At 43.1% G+C, this 14,621-nt stretch overlaps 1 protein-coding gene across 4 annotated transcripts in view; it reads left to right on the forward strand.

Annotated features, from left to right (window-relative positions):
• The window catches only part of LOC119165896 (neurobeachin-like protein 1), a 202,742-nt gene that overhangs the window by 168,323 nt on the left and 19,798 nt on the right, over positions 1 to 14,621 (forward strand). For 3 of the 4 annotated variants that reach the window (XM_075865221.1, XM_075865222.1, XM_075865223.1), the window contains 3 exons: positions 4,265 to 4,378; positions 8,127 to 8,279; positions 14,318 to 14,469. In XM_075865221.1, the coding sequence (XP_075721336.1) occupies positions 4,265 to 4,378; positions 8,127 to 8,279; positions 14,318 to 14,469 (419 nt within the window). The remainder of the gene's footprint in view (positions 1 to 4,264; positions 4,379 to 8,126; positions 8,280 to 14,317; positions 14,470 to 14,621) is intronic. The other variant, XM_075865224.1, reaches the window with a different exon arrangement.

Here is a 14,621-nt window from a genome sequence, read left to right on the forward strand (position 1 = left end):
CAGGCTACAATGTTGTCTGGATGAGGCTATATAGTATTTGCTAAAATAGCAGGGTAGCTTTTGTGTTTTTGGAGATTTTGCTTTGAGCAGCTTCAGCCATATCTTATGAAGAAACTAGAGGTGCACTTGTGTAAGAATACATCTGGTTATACTCATTGACAACTTATTTTGTTTGACATTAGATCGAAGGCTACGGAAGGGGCACATTTGTGTTGCTTCAAAAGTAGTGTGGCAGCTTGCGGCTGATTTTGATTTTGCTTGCTCGCATTGTAAACACATTTAGTAAATTATGCGGAAAAAAATCTCAATTAGAGAAACATTTCTTTTGTTCTGTGTATATTGTCACGACGCAGAAACAGCAGAAGTCGGACTTATGAGAGCTCACTTTTAACTATATGCAAGGCACTGGCAAAAAGTACCGGGTAAGAGCTTCGTCTTCCTTTCTTGCTGCGCGAGCTCTTCTCCGCAAGTTGAAGGCAGCAATAATTTAGTGCCATCTTATAAGTATATATTTTTTTTTCAAATTAAACCACATGTTTGAGGCCGCACACTGAACTGCCATGTCATAAATGCCATGTTTACCTCGAAAAACTGGTGTGCTGAAAAGCCAGTGCTCTCCAAAAAGCGGAAAGAAAGGGAAGGTGTTCCCGCAAAGTCAACGATAACTGTATTTTCACCACAACTTCCTACAGCTTCATAATACAGTGGAACTCTGATTACACGTGCCCCGGTTTCGCAACAACCCGCATTTTACAACCAATCGGTTTGGCCCCGGCAAAATCCCCATAAAAGTAATGCATTAAAAATCATTAAATTAAAATTAAAAGTTTTACGCCGACCCTGCATCTTACTACGACTCTTAGATTCCATCCGAAAGAAAAAAACACCTTTACTCGAATCAAACATCGTCTAAATACACACGAGAGCAAAATGTGAACTTGCGCTCCCCTAGATTGACAATTAGAAAAGTAGAGAGACAGGACGTCGTCTTAGAATGGAAAATTTATTCTCCTGGAAGTTCATGTGCTTCTCCACACGCCTCAATCATGTGCGTATGTATTCGGAATCATTACCTAGTAAAGCTCTATCCACACAGAGTAGCTTCAGCCAACCGAAAATCTGGTATCTTCATGTTTTCGGTCCGTGGAAACTTTTCCTAAAGCTGATGTCCTGCCTTTGTCGCACTCACAGTCACACGATTGCAGTTTTCACAGTGAAAAATGACTTTCACTTGACGTCAGCGTTCATAATAACAGCGAGACATCACTAGTTGCACTTCACAAGCCAACAAATTACAACATGCCCAGCTCAGTCGCACATAAAGGCATTCTACACAAACTCATGGTCCATCGCCATTATGTGATAGCAATGACAAACTCTTTTGACGGGCGGCTGGCAACGCAATTTCAGTTTCATTTTCATGTGCAGGTAATTTTCGCACTTTGTTTATCGGTAGAAAAATGCGCATTGTATTCATTTTTTTTTAAGTAGAGAATAACAATTCGCTCGCACTTCCTCTACTTAAGTAATGTTGGCATTAGCTACCACTGGCACAAATAATTGAATACACCTTTCTTGCAGAGGAACAAGGTCATGCCGTTGGCATATTCAAGTGGTTTTTACCCGTTTTATGGGCAAGACAGAGCGCCACTGCTTATAATCTTAGCTTTTCAATTATACGACACCCGGATTATATGATGGTTTTGCATGGTCCCCTGAAGGTCATATAATCGGGGCTCTATTGTAAATAAAATAGCATTTACTGAGCAAAACAAATCGGAAAATTTTCAGTAAACTTATTATTTTTTGGCGCAATAGCAGGCATACACTTCGATTTGGTAGCTTTCACAGTGCTGTCAAGAAAAGGTGTTGCCCAGTAAAGTTTTCATTAAATTGAACAAAAGTGAAGCTTCTTGTTATTCACAGTGTCGTCTCCATGACAGTATTGTCACGAAGCATTAGCCATAACTTGGAAGAAGGTTCTGTAGCAGTTGTTGCCTGTGTTGGGGCAGGGAAGGGTTGAGGTTGAATGTCGGCTCCGAGCTATGGGGCTTTGTGGGCACTGCTGTCAGGTCTGAAAGGGCGAGGGTGTTGCTCACTTCGCAATTTTTTAGCAGACAGCAATGGTTGCACCTTTTATCCGATGACCGTACTCTTCATCGAAGTTACCGTATTTCTTGTGTAATGAAAGCACTCACATAATAAATGCACTCCCAACTTCAGTCATCAAACTTCGGATTCTTTTCCCTCTGCGCAATAAACGCACCCCCTACATTCATCCGCTGCAGTCCCACAAACCAACACCTGGTGCCTCTTCCCCCGTTGGATCTCGGTTTTTTATTACTTTGCCGACCCCCCCTTAATTACCTCGGCTCGGTCCTTCCCCCCCTTCGCCCGTTGCCTTGTGCCTCTTGCTTTTCTTTCTATCTGTGCCCCCCCCCACGTCCCTCCGCTGTCTTATCTGTGCGCCTCAGGAGGGTTCATGTGGAGAGGTGCTTATTTTCGAAAATAGTTGTAAAGCACAGAATAAACGTAGCTAAGCGTAGTTCCAGAAAATCCTGCGAAATAAGAACGACAGCATGCATAAGCCACCAGAAAGGCTACCGGCATTGCTATCAATACATAGCATTTTCGGATGGAAAGGCACTGCCGTGCTCAGAGCCTTTCATATAAGAAAATACTGCTTTTAAAATGACTAAGAGCTCTTGGGATTAACTACTGCAGCTATGATCACTACGAAGGGTAAGCTTTCTGTCGCGCAGGAAAAAACTGGATCAAAAAAAAAAATCTGTTGTCGGTCTCTTTAAGGAGGGACCTTCCTCGTGACGGTACCGCGTTGCTTCAGGCTCTGCGATTTGTACAGTATGGATGATGGTGATGATGAACGACTGGATGTGTACATGGCGTGGTGTAAGTAGTCTTCGATTGTGGAAGGTGGCTGCCCAGGCCGTGGCCGCAGTGCCCCAGAGGAGAAGCCATACAATGTCCGTTCAACCTGTCGGGGCAGAGTGGAAAAATGTGGTTGGCCTCACCGTAATGGAAGCACGGGGAACGGTCATCTAGCGTTCTCCAGGTATCGCAGTTTTTGGGGCTCTCGCATCGCTTGTACGTAGGGCGGTGGGAAAAGGAGGACGATTGTTTTGCACAGCCGGGTCCCAGCGAGGGGGACTGGCTGTGTGTGCCTTGATGAGGTGGGCTACTGTAATGGCTTCAGCCTTTATTCCAGTGGTTGATGCAGAGCTAGATGCCTGCTGGACTTCTTCACATACCACGTTCAAGAGAGATGCTGCTTGAGGGCGGGGGGGGGGGGGGGGGGGGGGGCTGGAGGCTGGAAAGGAGACGGCAGCAGTCGACGTAGTTCCTCTCCTCGAACTACTTCACGAATAACTTCCCACAACTCGCGGACGATTGACGCGGAAGTGGGTGGCTTACTTCAGATCAGTTTTGAGTAAAGCTAGTTTAGCTTAAGTGGATCGTTGTATTGCCGAGTTCTGGTGTCTGAAATTCTTTCAGTGATGTGTGGGCTTCTTGGGCGAATTGAGCAACTGTTTTGGGTGATTTCGTACTAAGCTTTGCGAAAAGCGACTCTTTCACTCCCCGCATTAAGTACCCGACCTTTTTGTCTTCTGTCATCTTTTGATGTGCTCGCCGAAATAGACTTGTCGTTTCTTTGGCATACATGTTTACAGTTTCATTGGGTTCATGGGTCCTTGACTCAAGGAGAAGCTGAGCCCTTTCTTTATGCATGATGCTGGTGAAAGTCCTAAGAACCTCATTCCTCAGATATTCCCAAGTGCTTAATGTGGTCCCACTGCTTTCTGTACCACGTTTTTGTGGCCCCGTTCAAAGAAAAGTAAACGTATTGCAACTTTATTTCTTCATCCCACCTGTTGATGGTAGCCACCCGCTTGAATTGGTCCAGCCATTCTTCCGAGTCATTTACGGCGTAACCGTGGAAAGTTGAAGGCACGTGGGGCTGTTGCAAAATGACGGGGATGGATGTCGGCGCATCGCCCATAGGGGATGTGAAAGCCTCTTTTCATGATCACTGGAATCAGGTAGCAGGTCCAGCTCAGGTAGCAAGTTTCAGAGATGGTGGCTGCTTCGAGTATCTGTGCCCTTAGCATCCTTGTTCTCTGTGGTGGCTGTTGCCGGATTGCTTTTGTGCATACCCCACAGCTCATATTCACACGAGCCACTCTGGTTATGTCGAGTTCATTGTGCTGTGTTCAAGTAATGGAATGTTCTCATTTTCTTTGTGCAGGGATCTGGGAGTTTTCTTCCGAACAAGCCATTTCAGATTCTGTGTGGACATGACAGCGAAGTTACTTGCGTGGCGGTAATCACTGAACTTGATATGGCTCTCTCTGGATCAAAAGTAAGTTGGCAAACAACGGTGTTAGGCATCAATTTCAACTTTTCAAGTTTAGTGAAATGGACTCCCATTTTCTTTGTCGTCTTCTTTTATTTCCTTGCTATGGGGTGATGCTGCTTTGTGGCTGAGCCTACACAAGACTGTGGGTATTACAATCACAATACATCATTACTTTATTTTGCATGTTTGCATTTGTTAAGTTACATTGAATAACTCCAGATAGCAGGGATGAGAGTGCTGCACCGACAGCGCCAGGCTGCGCATAAACGGCAATAATTGTTGATTGGAAGTGGAAATCACCAAGTCTAGGCAATGATTATCGTCCACCGAGCAACACTGAGCGTTGGCTACACGAAGGATGCGGCTGTATCTATACCAGCGTAGGCAATCACATTGTAATTTGGTTCATTCATGGGCCTTGCTAGTGCTCATCTCATTGCTGTTATCACCCTGGTTTCCTCCTGAAAAGGGGTGGCGCCTATATGAGTGACTGTTAATTATCTGTTAATACAATGAAACCTCAATAATTTGTACCAGGTGAGACTACGGTACAGTCGTGCACTAAATGGCAGTCGTTTACAAGTACTACAAATGTTCATCGCACAAATAAAATATATCCAGTACCACAGCAGATGTTGCCCAAAGTACCCACGAGAAAGTCTTTTCTTCATTTTTGCCAGAGTGCGGAAAAGATACTGGGCTGGCACTCTCACATGATTTTTTTATAGTGTGCAGTGGCGACGCCAAGGAGCATTTCAAAGCTATCACAGAGTCCCAAATACGCAGTGATTGAAATAGCGACAGAACGGACACTATCGGCTTTCTGCAATGCATGTGTGTGCTTCTCTACCCCAATTTCATACTAAGCAAGAACTGACGGTTTCATTGAAACACAGAGTGGTCATCTAGACTCGGATCATCCTCTGGTTGCGTGTAGCGTGGCGCCCATAGAGTTAATATGCTACTCTAGAGGAAAAGCTCCCCGTAAGGCCCATGCTATAAAACCTATAACCGCACGAAAGCTGTCATGATGGAATGATACTCAGCTTTCGGGTAGTCTCTCTCGCACTTGCCAGTGCATGCTGCAATCACCCCCTGGCATTTTTATGTTTCGTGGTTCTCTTTTTTATTGCAGTTAGGCTGTCACAGAAAGTCGACTTGCTGGCTCATAGAAACAAAAAACGTGCATGATGAGACACTACAATTCACCCATTCACCAGCAGCTCAAGAGCCTTCATTTTCAAATATTGATATGGTATGCGGATGGTGGTGCCATCTAGTAACAAAACCTTGAAACGATTTTTTCATCGCACAACAAATTCTATGCTAAATGGCATAGTGTCTTCCCTAAAAGTAGTTTATATAAAGATCACACAATTGCTATTCATTTATAATTCGTGAACACACTTGTTTATAATTTATATTGCAAGAGTTCGAGTGGTTTACACTGCTCTGTTTAGCAGTGGTTTAAAGTATTTGTAATGGCAACAATGACAACGTTGCAAGATATCAGCGCTTTGGTGGCTATAGCTTTTCCGGCCCAGCTCTCCCTCTAGAGTGTGCTATACAGTAAAATCTCATTAATATGAACTCAACAGGAACTATAAAATTGTTTGAATTGAGCAGAGTTGTAATTAGCGAGCGGGCGCTAGAGAGAACAAACATTGTGCCATACTGCGTGGACAGAACCAAAAAAATCCACCTCTAAGCTCGTTATTGCGAACTAGGTGATACTACACATTTATGGCAGCTAAGTTCGTAAATTATGTTCATTGAGCTGTAACAGCAAACGCAATGATTTGATCAGTCAGTCATACCAGCGAAAACTGGCATGCAATCATGTGAGTGGTGAGCCTTAATGTTCAAATATATTTGTGCTCCAAAACATGTTTACTTGCATGGCAGAGTCAAGGCAAGTAAGATTAAAAGTAGTTGGTAACTTGCATATGCTTGCATTTCATCATTCGCAGCTCCATGAAGATTTGTAGCTTGCCCAACAGCTCCAGCACAGCGTCCAATTTTGACGTGCTGAGAAGACATGCTGTTTCGCTGTTTTGAATTTCAAGCATATTTTGTTTGATGTGCTGTAACACATTGTGATCACTCTATATGGGCCTGCGAGGAGCAATGAAAACCAGGTGCTCCCAGTTTGAATTTACGGTTGTGGATACAGACTCATTCGAATTATAGGGAGTTTTCTCCATAGAAATACGCAGGACTGTGCCAGGACCAGGGCGTTGGTTTGAATGAACCGTAAGTTCAGATTAACTGAGTTCAAATTAACGAGCTCGTACTGTATTAGATCTATGGCGGCGCCTGTGCAACTCGCGCTTTCACTGCTGGGCGGCTCACTGTACCGTGCTCACAGATTTGCTATGTGAATTTCTCGTTCCCATTTCGCTCCAGAATGAGCACAAATGAGCAGAGCAGTAAGTTTAATTAGCGTGGAGATAACAAACTTCCATCAACTGGAGTGCACCGCAATTATCTATTCTCCGTTTCACACATCAGGTGCAACGCTGCGGAGGCTAGCGGGACTGTTTGCAGTTGATGCGTTCACCTAAAGAAATAGTTCCATGATTTTACCACCCTGGATATATCTTTCATTTTGTTGCAGCCTGAGTGTTAAATCTGCATGTTTTGTATCGCACACACGCATGCACACTCATTTGTAAGTGGTAAGTCTGGTAAGTTCACAAGTACTGAATGTTTAGTAAAAAGTTACAATCATTGGAATTTTTTTTATCAGAAATAGTTTTGATTTTGATTGACGATGATGTGTGACCCTATAAAGCTGCTCCAGAACTAACTCACGTTGCTCCAAACTCACCTTCTGGTGCTCTGAACCTGCTCCAAAACTGCTCTTTTACTGCACCCAAGCTGCTCCAAACAGCATTATTCCTTCTCCCTGAGCGGCTCCAAAACACTAAGGTTCACTTCTTCCCCTGAGATGGTCATATATTGTTAGGAGCTCCAGCAAGTGTACCCGTCAATGCCGGGGTGCTACTTTGGTGCGTTGTGTACATTGCCAATCACCCAAGAAGTGAATGAAGAAGTAAACAAGTACCATCTCTCATCTGTGTGACACAGCTTTAGTGCAGCTCAGATTACCTAAGTAGGTGTTAAATTCATTACCATTGCCTTGCTTGTGCTTCTAGAGCTATTCTGTTTAGAGAACTTGAGAAAGTTGTCTCGGTACATGACTGCAATCATGATGGGAGGGCAACTTAAAAGATAAGTATAACTGAAAACGTCATGATTGTAAGGTAATCTAGTGAATGTGTAAGTGTGGTAGGAATCAGTGAATGCTTTAGGTGATACATTATTCTTATTTGTGCCTATGCAGAATAGCATGCACAAGCCACAGGTAGTCTGAATTGTTCAGCAAACTGGGAGTGTGGGGGAACACACACAAGAAGCAAAGACGAAAACACAGCGCGAGTGCTCTTGTGTGTGTTCCCCTGCAGTCCCAGTTGGCTGAATGATTATGAACTACCAGCTAGCCCACCTTTTTATTCTGTTGCCACAGGTAATCTGTTGTGCTGTCCTGCTAAGGGGCGCATGACACTTTCGGGACATTCAGGCTGTGGTAGGCACAAATGAATGTTTTGGTTTGAGATGTATAACTCTCGCACTGTACTTTGCCAGATCAAGAAGTGCTTCGGGCTCTCTTGCTTATAATGTATGCCTGCTTGACAATGGCATTTAGGTTTCCTTGTAACCATTAAATGTGTTGTTGCAATCCTTGTAGGATGGAACTGTGAATGTTCACAGTGTGCGTGAGGGCCACTTCTTGCACACTCTCCGGCTTCCTGGTGACATGCCCGAGCAGGTGACACTGCTGTCTGTTTCACACCTGGGCTTCATCTGTGTTCACAGCTGCCCGGATCCTCAGGCACTCTTGGTCAGTGCTTATGCGTAAAGTTTTCACAGCAAGGGTTTTCTAGGCTCGTCTTCCTTAAAGAAAGAGTGAAGTGAACAAAAAAGCAGTTTAGATTGGCAATTTGTACTCTGGAAACACCAATGTCGTTAATTTCACCATGATATGTTTATTCAGAGAGGAGAGAGTCAAGGCCAAATCTCATCTTAAAAGTTCACAGTGCTCACAGAAGGAACAGAAGTGCACACGCAGCGCCTGTCTTGTCCCTTTTGTGAATCCACTGCAAGTCGCTGAATTTTCTATTCCAAGTCCAAGTCTTCACGTGTGGCGTCACAGATTTCAATTTGTATTTTTGATAGCTTTGCAACATTGGCAAAACAACATTTCTTAAAAGTTGGTATCTTGTAGGCTTGTGCGAATATTCAAATGCTTCGAATATTCGAACAAATAGTTGAGTGTTTGAATTCGCTTCGATTTGAATTTCAATATCGAAAATTATGAAGTATTCGTAATGAACTAATAAATTCTTAATCCGAATGTAACTGCCTGTAAAGGTGGTTTCACTGCAGTGCAGGGGTGATAAGCTTTGAAAGCGACTATTCAAGGAAAAATCGTTCTGCCGCGAAGCCCCCCTTCAAAATTTAAAGGGGCCCTGCAACATTTATTGAGCATAGTCAGAAAACGCTGCTGTTAGGTAGTCGAGGCTACCGAGAACACACGAGGCAAATATTACAGTGCAGCACGTGGCCTGCAATTCACAATAAATTTTCAGAGCTAAAAATTGCTCTTCTCTTGGCAAATGACACCAAGTTCAAAAATCACTTGTCACAGCCATTGGCTGATTTGAGCTTGGTGTGCTCATCATAACCGGGGCTGCCGCGAGAGGCCGCCGCTTGTCCACGAGTACGTGTGCGATAGCACTGAAAGGCCGCGTATTGGAATAAAAAAAATAAAAGAGAGAAAAAAAGTGCTCAAGGTCACGAGGCGTGCATGGTGTGGTAGGGGCGAAGCTCCTTAAGCCTTGGGCTTGTCCCTCCTAGCTCGTCATGGTTTGTGACCGCCCAGTTCGATGACTCACTCAGCAGGTGTGGATGGGCGGACAGACAGACAGACGGATGGACGAACGGATGCTTCGCCCCACTCATCAAGAATCACTCCATGGATATGCTGTGATTTTTTTTTCTTACTTTGTGACATCCCTCATTACTTAGCTTCCCGCTCTTTCGTTAGAACGAGAAGAGAGAATGCAATTGCAGCTTGCGAAAAATTTTTAGAACACCATTCGTACTGGATTGACTCTAAAAATTTTGCGTCGGTAAACTTGTGAGGCAACAAGCATCTTTACTAGTTCCATGGCTACTTCATAAAGTGTTGCAGGGCCCCTTTAAATGAACATGTTACTGTCAAGTCCATTCATCATTTTATTAAGCTCAAAAGCTTCTTTGCTTGTACGCTCTAAGTATAATAAATTTATAAATAAATTTTAAAATGTTATGTATCTTACAGGCTATCACTCTCATCCTATTGAAACTCATATCCCGCTACTACTCAGGGTTGTTTCGACTTCCTTCGAAGGAAAAAAAAAGAGACATTTGCATATAGCCCCTATTTCAGTTAAAAAATATTGTGCAGGTTAGTTAGGTCATGATAAGTATTCCCATTTTTATATGTCATACATACAATTCAAATTTGATTTGAAGTTATTAAACCAAAATCATTATTTGCTTCGTATTCATTTTGACCTACAATTCACTATTCGCACAAGCCTAGTATTTTATGTCCCTCTCAGAGGACAGTGTACGTGGTCTTTTTTGATTATTAACTACATTGGACCTAGCAAATGTCGTAAACATCAATGATGTCACAGTGTGCGGGGCAGTAATTTCAAAATGGCATTGCCACCCGCATTTTCCTTTATTGTGCTATCTCACTTATTACCAATTGTATTTTGAACTAGTATTGTACCAATGTGAGAAAAGTCATTTGTCTCTTTATGTGCCCTAAGACCTAAAATAGAGTGGGAGCTGCTGTGTTGATATCTTAACTGAAAGTACTGAACAAGTACTCTATTATGCATTTGCACACATGCAAACAAGGTGAAGGCTCCTAAGACGGCCCTCAATCAAATACTGTTGTTTGGTGTGGTAAGAAATCTGCAGTCAAAATTTTTACTACAGACAGTGACTGGTTGTTTAAAGGCTTTTGTAAGGGTGTCTTGTCAATTGAAAGCGCTGGTTACCTTTGCAGTAAATACTATCCCCTACTTAACAAATATGTAATGCTCTATGTGGTGATAGGTTGTGAAGGATTCCTGACCGTGCATTTAAGTGCATTTGGAACCATGAAATGTAGCTTTCCCTTGCTTTTATAAGTTTCGATTCCCCAAATTTTATTCTGACACCAAGTTATTTAAAAGTACATTTTTCATAAATGAACTCTCATATTTAAAATTTTCTATTTTAATAGTACTAAGTATGGCTGTTATGTTTACATTGAGGATTTGGAGGATCAGTTGTGAACAGTAGCATTGCATAGGCACTTTTCTTAGTAATCTAGCATAGTGGAGCTGATTTTTTGGTACTGAATTTCAGGATATTTTTTCATATAAATTGGTTGTTTGCAGCTGTCTTCACATATTGTGCAACCATCTTATAATGATTCCCGATATATAACAATCTATGGGCTATGACAAACGCGTATTCCGGTGCACTTACGATTTTCCTACTCTACCCTTTGAAACTCAGTCCACAGATAGAGAAAATTTTTCAAAGCCCTCTACTTTTACAACGAACACTTTGGACACGATTGTGGTAAAATATGGTGCACACGAAGCGAGAAAAAAATGTTAAGTCATTCTAAAGCATATAGGTGTGCACTCGCGTGTGCTCCGCTCCAGTTTACATGCGACGATGATATCGTAGACCATGGCGAGCACCGCACGTAGATTTTGGACGTTGTGAGTGAGGACGCTCACTTTTAGATGTTTCTTCACTGGCAGAACAGAGGTGAGGAAAAAAAATCGAAAAGAAATAAAAGACAGCATAAAGACTAGCGCTTTCGCACGGCAAAATTTTCTCATGCCACTCTTGGCATCTACGACCAGTGACGATTAATAACAATGCCTTCGAATGCAAGAAGACATAAATGCGAGAAGCGATAACTTTTGTCGCATATAAGTTCACTGTGACGCTCAACTCTCCGACACCACAATGAGCCGCAAAAGATTTTCCACCTTTCGGTAACAGCAGAGACCAGTCAATTAGTGATAACGACTTCTGCGCGGTTGCAGCAGTGCCTGAACGGATATGCATCAGAAAAGAGTAGTGGGGGGTGGCCGGTGGCGATGAACATGACATTGACTCATCGCCGCCAACCTTATGACAGTCACCTGCAGATAGCTGCTCGGCGAAGTGACGGCGGTACAAGCGCATCATGCTGCCTTTCGCAAGTTCGCCACCGCGTCGTGTGAGGCCGCTTGCGCGCATTGCTTGCAAAATTCTTCTTTGTGTTAAAGAACGCCGCACCTGAGCACAATCCCGAGTGAAGCATGCGTGATGAAAGCACGGACGCACGCATACGTTAGACTCCAAGCGAACTGGCATGCGACAATGAGAGCCGAGTAAGCAACGTGCCGCACGCAACTAGCCAGGGATGTTTAGTTCGACGTGGCGGTACCGCACTTCAGTAGAACCACAGTGGAAGAGCGTGAGTTTATCGTGAACAAGGTTGAATTCACCCGTGAGCAAACAGACGTCGTTTGCTCACGCGAAACACGCGAAAAAGCCTAACTTGTCAGCAGAAGAGTTGTTTGCACTGATAAATAAAAATGCACGGGAAAAAAAGGTTTGGCCACTAAGGGAACATTTTTATGGGCAGGTTTGTATACAACAAACTACTAATATAACCATCATTTATGCTGCCACTTTTGAGTTCGTTATAAACTGGTTCGATGGTGGAACACAGGAAGCGATGACTGCTACCCAGCCCTCAAGGATTAGGCCACAAGTTGGGTCCATATATCCATAAGCTCCTGCACAATTTCAAGAAAGTTGTGGGCAGGCACGGTGTACCGATAGTGTTTTCGGCACCCGAGAAAATCGGGAAATTGTGCCAATGTATTTGCGATAGCAACAAACACGGCTGCGAGAAGAAGCATGAGAGGCACTTTGTTAAATGTTCCATGGGGTTCGTGTACCCCTATACTGCAGCAAGGTGAACATCGGTCGAACCGAAATATATATTAATGACCGGTTAAGGGAACACACCCAAAAATTAACAAAGCCAGATACAAGCATGCACATCTGGTCGCGCATGTCACTTTGTGTGGTTGTGACGCACAATTCTCTGAGACAAAGATTCTAAGCAGAAGCGCAAGAAAAACTACACAACAAGTGTTAGAGGCCTTTTTCATTGAAAAAAATAAGGATCATAGTGTAAATGCCTCTTTACTATCTTTGTTTTCAAGTCAATCTCAGTTTATTGGTTGTAGACTTTGAGAGGGTAAACTGCATGTCTTGATAGTGTATGGTGTTGGCCTTCTATGATGTTAATGCACACATGTGCCCCATGTATATATTGCTACGATACTGAGGATACTACGATATTGCTACGATACCGTAACAATATTAAAGCTTTCGTGCTATGAATAAATCAGTTAGAAGTGAGCGCTGTGTGTGTTTGATGCCTGGGTGTGTGTGTGTGTGCGCGAATGTGTCGTGTGTTTGTGCTGAAATAAATGTTCTACCAACTAGCCCAACAACAAGCTCTTTTACAATGTATTTACTTGTTTTACTGCTTAGAAGACACCTTTTGCTGCTAGTAATACAATGAACTTCAATTATACATCTCCCGGTTTCGCGACGACCTGCATTTTACGACGAATCAGTTAAGTCCCGGCAAAATCTCCACAGAAGCAATGTATTAAGAACCTTGGTTATACGACACATTTTTACGCTGACCCCGCATATTATGGCGACTTTCAAATTCCGTCGGAAAGAAAAAAACACCTTTACTCGAATCACATGTCGACCAAATATTCACGAGTGCAAGGCATGAACTTGTGTACCCTTACAAGGACTACAGGAAAATAGAATCATCTTCGTCGAATGTAAAATTTATTCTCCCGAAAGTTCATGCACTTCTACATACGGCTCAATTGCGTGCATACGTATCTGGGGTCGTTACTAGGTCAAGCTCCATCCATATAGAGTAGGTTCAGCTGACCAAAAAACTCATATGTTCACATTTTCGGTCCATGGAAACATTTCCTGGATGACATCGGCTGGGGCTGGTCTCCGGCCTTTGTCACATTCACAGTAACTGATTTGTGCACGCATAAGGGCACGACGCAGCTGCTTTCACCGTGCAAAATTTCACCATGCTTTCACCGCTTTCACCGTGCACTTGACATAAACATTCATAACAACAGCAGGACACCACTATATGTATTTGCACTTCACGAGGCAGCAAATTACAACGTAGACAGCTCAGTCGCGCATATGTATTTGCACTTCACGAGGCAGCAAATTACAACGTAGACAGCTCAGTCGCGCACTAACACATCGCACATAAACTCGTTGTCCGTCGCCATTATGTGATAGCGATGACACTACGTCTGACTCTTTTGATGGGAGGCTTACGGCAACACGATTTCGGTTTCATTTTCACGCTCAAGCAATTTTCGGACTTCATTTATCGTTAGAAAGATGCGCATTTGATTTGATTGTTTTTAAGGCTGAGAATAAAGATTCACTTGGACCTCCTTCAACTAATTATTGCTGCCGTTAACTACCACTGGCAACAATAATTTAATCTACCCTCATTGCAGAGGCAGAAAGTCGTGCTGTAGGCTCATTCAGGCCGTCTGTACCCGCTTTTCGGGCAAGGCTGAGTGTCGCGGTCTATAATTTTAGTTTTTCAATTATACGACGTCTGGGTTGTACGACAATTTTGCGTGGTCCCCTAAAAGTTGTATAATCCGGGTTCCATTGTATGTCTACATACGTCATACAATACTATGTTCTTGATGTTACGACATTTGCATTTTTCACCTGTTCTTTCAGAAATCTGGTTACGTGCTCCATCTATACACGATCAATGGAAAGTATCTCCTGAGGAAAGAGGTGGCAAGGGCCATTTCAGATATGATCATATGTGATGATTATCTTATCACGGGTGATGAAGAAGGACTGCTCGTCATCTACGAACTGTTTGGGTAGGTCATCTCATCTTTCTCCTGTGTCTTTTACTCTGATGAACTGTTAAAAGTTGACTGATTCTCCGATAAGATGAACTTCTTGGCTGGTTGATTGAACATTTTGAATCGGGAAACAGTATGGTAAAAAAAAGGAAAACTTGTGGAACTTT

This window comes from Rhipicephalus microplus, chromosome 1 (assembly GCF_043290135.1).
Source record: "Rhipicephalus microplus isolate Deutch F79 chromosome 1, USDA_Rmic, whole genome shotgun sequence".
NCBI lineage: Eukaryota > Metazoa > Arthropoda > Arachnida > Ixodida > Ixodidae > Rhipicephalus > Rhipicephalus microplus.